This window comes from Scylla paramamosain, chromosome 20 (assembly GCF_035594125.1).
Source record: "Scylla paramamosain isolate STU-SP2022 chromosome 20, ASM3559412v1, whole genome shotgun sequence".
NCBI lineage: Eukaryota > Metazoa > Arthropoda > Malacostraca > Decapoda > Portunidae > Scylla > Scylla paramamosain.
In genome coordinates, this window is record NC_087170.1 from 3,403,119 (window position 1) to 3,413,155 (window position 10,037).

At 40.7% G+C, this 10,037-nt stretch overlaps 1 protein-coding gene across 1 annotated transcript; it reads right to left on the minus strand.

The window, feature by feature from the left end:
- Nucleotides 1-222: 222 nt before the first annotated feature.
- On the minus strand, nucleotides 223-4,613 carry LOC135110734 (serum response factor homolog A-like). The gene is made up of 10 exons (XM_064023356.1): nucleotides 2,991-4,613; nucleotides 2,790-2,888; nucleotides 2,592-2,663; nucleotides 2,402-2,467; nucleotides 2,176-2,282; nucleotides 1,828-1,893; nucleotides 1,665-1,733; nucleotides 1,461-1,562; nucleotides 1,276-1,369; nucleotides 223-1,169 (listed from the first exon to the last, which is right to left on the minus strand). Exons 1-9 carry the CDS (start codon nucleotides 3,156-3,158, stop codon nucleotides 1,339-1,341), a joined length of 780 nt encoding a protein of 259 aa, XP_063879426.1. The 5' UTR covers nucleotides 3,159-4,613; the 3' UTR covers nucleotides 223-1,169; nucleotides 1,276-1,338.
- Between the last annotated feature and the right edge of the window lie 5,424 nt (nucleotides 4,614-10,037).

The following is a 10,037-nucleotide window of genomic DNA, read 5'->3' on the forward strand; positions in this document are numbered from 1 at the left end:
CGGGCCCGTTTGTTATGCCATAAAGGTCAATGCTCGACAGAATCATAGACACTTAGGAAGACTTAGGCAGGGGAAATATAAAAACTTGTCACTTAAGGCACCGCTGTATTATCGGGCTACACAGTAAAGATGAACGAGGGGAGAGAATAGTGAAGAATCGCCCAGCACACACAGGCAACCTGCACGTCTTTCTCTCTATGTCTGTCTGTATATTCATTCTCCTCACTGACAAGGGCACCTGTCACTCCTACAAACTCAGGCACAGTCTTTGGGCACACTGCTGTACTACTATTCCCCTTTCACCGTCGCCGCTATCTCTTGCCCACCCACTACCTTCCCGCCTTCTCTCTCTTTCTCCCTAAGCTAAGCCACGTGTCAGTGAGCCACAGCCAAGGCCGAGGCAGCATATTCGGGCGGCGTTCTCCTTCCCTTCCTGCCAGCCTTGACTTCATGCCCTCCCAACCCTCGCGCGTTTCCGTACTCAGCTGTCGTCACCATTATACTCAAGAAGAAGAGAGGTAGTAGGGTGATTTTGTTAAGAGAGAATTTATTGTTAACGAGAATAAAGTTTTACAATTCCCTCTATATGTACACATTGTTTTGGATAAAAACAGATAGAAAACGTCTATAACTTCATTTTTCATTTATTGCAACATTTAAAATTAGCAGCAGTTTCTTGATTGATGCGACCGGTTTTGGGATTACGCCCATGCTTGCACTGTTCCGTACACAATAAGCCTCTTCTCTTGCAAAAACAGCGCATTGTCTTACAGAAATCTGTAGCACAGTGACAAATATTGGAGGAGGGCTCCTCACTGCCCTTTATCGCTTCCGCGGCAGCTATTTTTCTGATGGATACTGTCCGTTCTCTGTTCACCGTCTCGATATCTATCACATTTATTCGGCGGCAGATTTCAAATAGATTGCGAGGGAATAATGGCCTTATACAACCGTATTCTGTTGCTACACTGTATAGTCTGTTTCCTTTTTTTTCTTCGATGGCCACAATTACTCCAACAAAATTTTGCATGCTTATCTTCCTCGGCCGATCCATCTGGGGAATCGTGACGTTGACACAGTCGTTGATCTCGGGATGTAAGGAAGAAGAAAGTAGGCTTAATCATCTTAGATGCTTGTTGTTCGGTCCCATCTCTCACTCGCTGTCTGATCTATAAAAATTAAAAAGAAAAAGTAAGATTAACTTATGAATAAATAAATTATTATCCTGAGGAATAAAAAACTCATTATAGATATAACCATAATACCTCTACATACCTTTATAATAACTTTCCAAATGTTGTTCATTTACAGTTGCATTTGCGCGTTCTTACTCATTCTCTACCAGTTCTCCATCTCTAGAAATTTTGACCTGTCGGAAAAGGTAAATCAATTATTATTATTATTTTTTTTTTCGGAGTAAGGTAGACATATGGTGATATGATCATTTATGGATAATTCACCTCTTCATTGTATAACCGCTGCTGATCTTCTTCTTGCTCTTGTGTTCCCTCCTCCCCCTCTTGCTGTTGTACCCCATCTCCGTCTTTTTCCCTGGATCCCATCTATAAAAAAGGAATTGTAACGTTTTCTTCTCTTCTGTAAATTGCCAAGCCGAATAATGATGACTCAGCATCATCTATGACACAAAGCAATTTCACGAGAACCTGTTCATCCCATGATGGTTGCTGCTGCTGTTGTTGTACCCCGTCTCCGTCTTTTCCCGTGGATCCCATCTATAAAAAGAAATTTTAACGTTTCGTTCACTTTTGTAGTATAAATGACTCTGAAACAAAGCAATTCATGAGCAAAGATGTACGAGAAACAAACCTGTTCATCCCACAATGTTTGCTGTTGTTGCTGCTGCTGCTGTTGTACCCCGTCTCCGTCTTTTTCCTGGAACCCCATTTATGAAAAAGAAATTGTAACGTTTTGTTCACTTCTGTAAATTGCCAAGCCGAATAATGACTCAGCTTGTTCTATGAAACAAAGAAATTCATGAGCAAAGATGTACGAGAAACAAATCTGTTCATTCCATGATGGTTGGTGTTGCTCTTATTGTATCCTGTCTTCGTCTTTTTCCCTGGACCCCATCTATAAAAAAGAAATTGTAACGTTTTGTTCACTTTCGTAGTATAAAGGACTATGAAACAAAGCAATTCACGAGCAAAGATGTACGAGAAACAAGCCTGTTCATCCCATAATGGTTGTTGTTGTTGCTGCTGCTGTTGCTGCTGCTGTTGCTGCTGTTGTACTCCGTCTCCGTCTTTTTCCCTGGGACCCATCTATGAAAAAGATATTATAAGGTTTTGTTCACTTCTGTAAATTACCAAGCCGAATAATGTATAAAGGACCTATCTATGACACAAAGCAATTCATGAGCAAAGATGTACGAGAAACAAACCTGATCCCGTGATGGTTGATGCTGCTGCTGTTGTACCCCCGCTCCGTCTTTTTCCCTGGTACCCATCTATGAAAAAGAAATTGTAACGTTTTGTTCACGTCTGTAAATTGCTAAGCCGAATAATGTCTAAAGGGCTTACTTTATTTATGAAAGAAAACAATTAATGAGCAAAAATGTACGAAAAACAAACCTGTTCATCCCATGATGGTTTTTGTTGCTGCTGCTGTTGCACACCCGCTCTGTCTTCTTCCTCAATCTCCATCTATGAAAAAAAAAAAATGTAATATTTGGTTCACTTCTGTAAATCGCCTAGCTGAATAACGTGTAAAGGACTCACTTCATCTATGAAACAAAGCAAATCATGAGCAAAGTTGTACGAGAAACAAACCTGTTCATCCCATGGTTGTTGTTGTTGTTGTTGTTGTTGTTGTTGTTGTTGTTGTTGTTGTTGTTGTTGTTGCTGTTCAGTCCCTTCGTAGTCAGTCTCCTAAAAAAAGTTGGGGTTACTTGTGTAAGGCAATCAACCTACCAAAATTCTCTAATCTGTCAATTTGAATTTAATAATTAAGTTAAAAGCACAATTTCTTACCTGTTCTGTGATTTTCATAGGTGATACGTGCTTCTGCCCGAACATTGCTTCGTATGGAGACATTCCAATTACTCTATGGTTGACAGTATTTTTGGTCCATTGCACCTGCTTGATCAAGTCCACCCAGTTACACGTGTTCTTCTCCCGCACCAATCCCCATAACATCATTTTTTATGTCGCCGTTGGCATTTTCCACAGATCCCTGGCTCTGAGGATGTCTGGGGGATCCCCTGATAAGCTCTGTCTCAGGCCAAAATGTATGCATCATTGTTGTTAGTGGGGCTCCAACGAACTCGTTGCCGTTATCGCTTTGAAGAATTTTTGGTGCCCCTATGAGAGTAAATATATCATAGAGATGGTGTGAAACTTCAGAGGTTTGCTTTGAAAGCAAAGGCTTTAACAAGTTAAATTTTCTAAAATGATCTTAATAATGTAATATGAAGCAGTAATTATCTATGGTCTTCCAAGATCGCATGTCTATTAAATCCACTTAAATAGCTTGTATATGCAACTTCCATGACTCTGTAAACATTGAGGTTAATTAATATCCTGATAACTCAACTCGGCTCGAGAAAGGAAGAAAAACATTGATGAAAACAATTAGCTTGTATATACAATTTCACCATTGATGTAATTTGAGGTTAATAGCCTGATCACTCCACTTAGCTGGGAAGGAGGAAATGAATGGAGGAAACAGAACAGCTTTGGCTGTTTCTCTGTATACGAGTTTGAACCTTACAGCAGAGATAAATGATGAGGGAAAAATGTAACACGTTGGGCATATATAACGGGGTGCAATCGTGCCAGAGTGTGTGTAAAGGGATGGGATGTACTTCCTTGAGGTACACCACTTTCTATGGGGAATGTAAGTCCTTGGTAGTTTGGCAAATTTATGCGGGCAGGTCTGTTGTCCAGAAAACTGCAAAGTATTTTGGGGAAAATACCAATGGAGACATTGCAGACCAATGTTGTTAATTTTATGTTTCAGTCCATTGTGCCAAACATTATCAAATTCTTTTGAGACAACACGGAGGACTATGCAACATTGTTGTTTATTTCCTATTGTGTGTACTATTTTTTTCAGCTATGATGGCGAGTACGGTGTCTGTGCTCCGGTTGGTCCGGAACCCATGGTATGTTGGCGACAGGGTGCTGTTGTATTCGAGGTAAGTCCTAAGTCTTTTGTTTATTATTTTTTAGAATGTTTCCTGGTACTTCTAGTAATGATATAGGTTTGAAGTTTTGAAGATCTGTAGTTATTTTGATTTGTTTGGTTTTGCGATCGGTTTTATTGATGCTCCTTTAAAGTGTCGGGGAAAATATCCAGATGAGTAGATGTGGTTAAAAATTTGGGTGAGTGCTGTTTTGGTGTTGTGTGTTCCTATGCAAGGGCGTTTTGCATTTAAATCGCCCAGTATATATGCGGGTGAGTTGTTTGAGGCTAAGCGGTGGAAGTCTGTGATTGGTAGGTGTGGTCTCTGTGATGTACGAGTATGTGTATGTTGTGGCAATGTGTATGGGACCCGTGCTAGTTTCTGTTGTGACTGATTTAACTAAAATTGCACTTCAGTCATGTAATTCTCCTTTAGTGTTGATTGTATGAGTAGTGTAGTTGTGTATGTGTATCGTGTTATTGTGTGAAATGCCATGACTGTTTAATAAACAGTCATGGCATCTCACACAATAACACGGTACACATACACAACTACACTACTGGGTATCTGGATATCTGGGTCTATTTCATTGTATGGGTTGGGAAGTATGTGTATACGGGACCGATGTGCAACGTTGTGGTGTATAATTGTTAATGAGTCCATCATGTATGATGTGAAGGTTGTCTTTGTAAGAGTGTCTTATGGGCAACGGCGTATGTTTTACACCTCTCTTCTGCTGCTAGTAGTTTTCTGGCGCGCTTCTTCTCGAGTTGTTAAAAAATGGGTGGCTGTGTCTGGTAAGAACCTGGGTAACGTGGTCAATGATGGTGAGACCAGTTTTGGTGCGAATGAACGAATCAGGGTTTCTACCAAGGGGCAGGATCTCGGTGTTGAACTTTGTTATAAGATCAGAAGTTATGCGGTCGCAAGCTATCCCGTTCCTAACAACGGTAGAGAAGTGTTCAATGTACTTTCTGTTCATCGAGTAGAGTTTCTCTTGTACGTTGCTGGGGTCTCGATCAGAGCCACTCGTCAGGAAGAACTGCAGGAGTCTAGAACAGCTGATAGCAGACGCCGCTTCTCTCTGAGTGAATATCAGTCTGCTTTAGACGCTGCAGCGAATCCAGCGTTTTTCTGTCACTGTTCGCTGTGAGGCGGTGCTGGTAGCCGCACACTCCGAACTCTGCCAACAAGTATGGTTGTGAGTATAGCGTTTTTGAATACTTTTGCTCGTATATCAGCCTTCTGTCCTCGCATGAGTGGAACTTTAGTCCCGCAAGATTCCTGTCGACTCCGTGGTATTCACAGTCACACTTTATGTCGCCGTGAGTGTTTCCGTTATTGCGCTGTTGCTACACTGTCTTGTGTTTGACGACGTCGTTGTTTGCTAATAGTTTGCTAGAGGCTATGACGATATCCCTGTTTTTTTTCTAGCGAGCTCGCAAGTGTTTTCGCATCCTACACTGTCCACAATCTGGTCGTAATCAACGTTGTCGTCACTGCTCTCCCCGTCAACGCCCATCGCCGATTCGTCCAACATCCTCCTATCTCTACCTTTGATCACCAGCTGTTTAATCATATGTTGTATGAGTTGCCTAATATAGACCTTCAGTTTAACGTTTGACATTCCGGTTCTGAAGACAGTGTTTGGGACCGTTGGGGTGATGGAAGAAGACGTTAAGCGTGTTATAAATTCTCTTCAGTAACATGAATGATTTGCTGTCGCTCCTAGCTGCCCAGTTCACCAACAACAGGAGCGAGTCTTGGGCGTCCACTTTCCTGCCTATGATCTTTGACATGTTGATGGCCAATCATTCTGCCAAAGGCCCGTTGGCGTCGCTCTCGGCGATCGGGGATCTCAGGAAGGTAACGTCGTTCTTGTCTTGTCTTGACGGTACGTATTTGTTGGTGTCCATTATAAATTGTCTGACTTCCGCTCTGTCGTTCTTCAGACTATCCATGCCACGTGGGTCCTAATGAAACATAGGGAAATAATATCAGTGCAGACGATAACCTTCCAAAACCTTTCATTAAAACATTAAAAATATTCCTAATTATGATACCAATAGGTAGTCGTCCTTATCGGTTGTCGGGCATCCGGAAAGCAGCATCCACCTGCCAAACGATAATTACTTCCAGTGAGGTCTAATAACACTGAATCAGGAGGCTGTTGTGTATTTTTCATTAAGCCCAGCTGTGGGCTCACTGAACATTTCCCTTTGTTTGTCGCAACACAAGGGGGCAGACAAAGCCTACCCGTTAAAACCAACTCCCTTCTTTCGCACAAACTAAATGCACTTTATTACACACACGATTCTACACCAGCCTCGGAGTCCCCAGCTGACCTCACCTTACAAGGGGATATGAACGACGCTGGATAAGTCATCTGTGTTTTGAAGTAACCGGTGTTTATGGGAGTCTTGAGTACCTAGGACACCGTTATAGACTCCCTCTGGGCTTGCTAGCGTTAGTGAAGAATGGAGAGTTGCGCTGAGCCACCTCGGCAAACCTCTTAATGTATATCTGCATCCCCATGTAATATGACCCCAACATCTTGCCAAACAGGTATGAAAGGACAAGTCCTCTTGTGTAGTTGCTGGTGGTGGGGGCGCACAATTTGAACATGGCAAATATCTCTCTATTAAAGAAAATTTCGTCTGACGGTTATGTTGGGCAGAACTCGAACGTACCGGCACGCTGAACATCTCAGATAGTTTGTTAGAAGGAGTCACCCCTTCGTCTTACTTGACGTACTGGTCAAAGAAGTCAAGGGCACTCGTGTCCTCCACCTTCTTGTATTCCTTCATCACACACACACACACACATATATATATATATATATATATATATATATATATATATATATATATATATATATATATATATATATATATATATATATATATATATATATATATAACAATTTCCTCCACACAAAACTACAAGCACCTAATAACACTCAAAAATTTTAAAATCATCATGGCGACTCCTACACCAGCTTCGGAGACCCCATCTGGGGAGGGTACCATAGATGTCGCCAGGTCGGACTGCCTTTCTGTCGACGACCTCAAGTCTCTTGACACCCCCCTCAACTTTTTCTTCATTAACTTCTCCAACATTCGCGGTCTAAGATCTAATTTTCAATCTGCAGAACACCACCTCTCCTCTTCTAAACCTCATCTTCTTTTCCTCACTGAAACTCAGGTGTCTGAGGCAACTGACAGTAGCCCTTTTCCTGTTCCCTCCTACTTTCTCCATCCTCATTTTCGATCCAAACCTTGATGCTGGGTTTACGTGCGCAATGACTTAACCTGCTCTTGTGCCCACGCTCTTGAATCTTCCGAGTTTTCCACCATCTGGCTACGACTACAGTCACTCTCATACTAAATTTATCTGTACTGTATACCTCTCACCTAACTCCTCTGACTAAAAGAAATTCTTTGACTACTTAACTTCCAAAGTGGAGCACATTCTGATCCTCTTCCCTTGTGCAGAGATCTCCATTCTTGGAGACTTAAATGTTCACCACCAGCTTTGGCTTTCCTCTCCCTTCACTTGGTGAACTAGCCTACAACTTTGCTATCCTCCATGACCTAGAGCAATTGGTGCAACACCCTACTCGTATTCCAGACCGTCTTGGAGATACGCCCAACATTCTTGACCTTTTCCTGACCTCTAATCCTTCTGCTTATGCTGTCACCCTTTCTTCTCCATTGGGCTCCTCCGATCACAATCTCATATCTTTATCTTGTCCTATCACTCCAATTCCTCCTGAGGATCCCCCTAAGCGAAGGTGCCTCTGGCGTTTTGCCTCTGCTAGTTGGGGGGACCTGAGGAGGTATTTTGCTGATTTTCCTTGGAATGACTACTGCTTCCGTGTCAGGGACCCGTCTTTGTGTGCTGAGCGTATAACAGAGGTGATAGTGTCTGGCATGGAGGCGTACATTCCTCACTCTTTTTCTCGTCCTAAACCTTCTAAACCTTGGTTAAACACAGCTTGTTTTCGTGCTGTACATGATAGAGAGGTGGCCTACAAAAGGTACTTAAGCCTTCCATCACCAGAATCTCATGCACTTTATACTTCTGTCCGGAACCATGCCAAGTCTGTTCTCCAACTAGCCAAAAACTCCTTCATTAACAGAAAATGTCAAAACCTTTCAAGATCTAAGTCCCCTCGTGATTTCTGGCATCTAGCCAAAAATATCTCGAATAACTTTGCTTCATCTTCTTTCCCTCCTCTATTTCAACCAGATGGCACGACTGCTATCACATCTATTTCTAAAGCTGAACTCTTCGCTCAAATCTTTGCTAAAAACGCTACCTCTGACGATTCTGAGCTTGTTCCTCCCTCTCTTCCACCCTCTGGCTTCTTCATGCCACATATATATATATATATATATATATATATATATATATATATATATATATATATATATATATATATATATATATATATATATATATATATATATATATATATATATATATATATATATATATAAAATCATATATATATAATTACCAATTATAAAATTATTTACGCATCAAATATGAATGGAGTCAGCTGTAAGCTCTCCTACTTACGCAAAAAATGATCAATGTAATTCAGATATTTCAAAGTATTGACAAAAATATCAGCGTTCACATTTCTATTATTTCGCAATCTCTCTCTCTCTTTTATTCATTTTTATTTGTTTATTTATTTATTTTATTTATTTATTTATTTTTTTGTACAGTTGTCCACGGTATCTAGAAGCCAGACGAAGTGGTTCCCAAGATGACAAGCCCGTGAGAACATAATAGTACTTTCCCTATCTGTTCTCACATGTCGCCATTCTAGCTGCTGATAAGCCGGAAAGCGGCGTAGACCTATAGTATGTATTGAACAATGCCACTCTTTACTTTGTGCTATTCCTCAGTTTCTTTCAGTTACATTTGCACCTTTATGCTGATCCTCCACACTGAGTACTGTGTTACTCGTATGGCAATTGCCTACTAGTTCGTAAAGGTTCTCAATTCGTAAAGGTTCTCAAAAGATTAGGATGATAGATGGAGATAGGTAGGTAGGTAGATCATTTCTTTTACAGGGACTGTCACGTGTAGACTTGACGGCTTCTTGTAGGGTTCCTTATTTTATGTTTTTATGCTCATAAAGGCTGCAGTACACCTACCTTCTCAGCTGGCTTACTCTCGAAGCAGCGTTTTCCTTTTCTTCCACTAGGATACGAGAACTTATTACGTTTTCGAAGTAAAATTATGACAATGGAAACATCCCTCTCTTAAGTAAAAATTGATTTCTTGCCATCGAGACTCGATTATTGTCCCGATCCGCACTTTTAGTTTTTTTTTTCTTTTTGGTCTGTCAATGATGATGATGATGATGATGATGGTGTGTGTGTGTGTGTGTGTGTGTGTGTGTGTGTGTGTGTGTGTGTGTGTGTGTGTGTGTGTGTGTGTGTGTGTGTGTGTGTGTGTCCTAATGGTAGATTAAATTTATTGCTAATATTGTGACACTCAAAAGTAAGTGTAATGACGTGTTCTATGGAAGGGGATATTTTTTTCCATTGCTTCTTGATACACTCTGCCCTATTCATTGCTGTCCTCTATTCTAGTTTTCTTCAGACCTAAAAATATAACTAAAATTATAAATAAAGATCTAAATATTTAGTGACTATTAGTAAAAATAAAACATTTCAATATCCCGTCACGATTTTTCTTTTTTTTTCTTTTTTTGTCATAAATGATAGACGTGATGCACGTATATGATAGTATGTTATTGTGTACAAAATTACTTCGATGTTCAGTTTGTTTTCACCTCGAACCAAAACACGACCGTTAACATTTGGAGACATTGTTCACTTTCTCACTAAAACAATGGAACCATCACTACGTC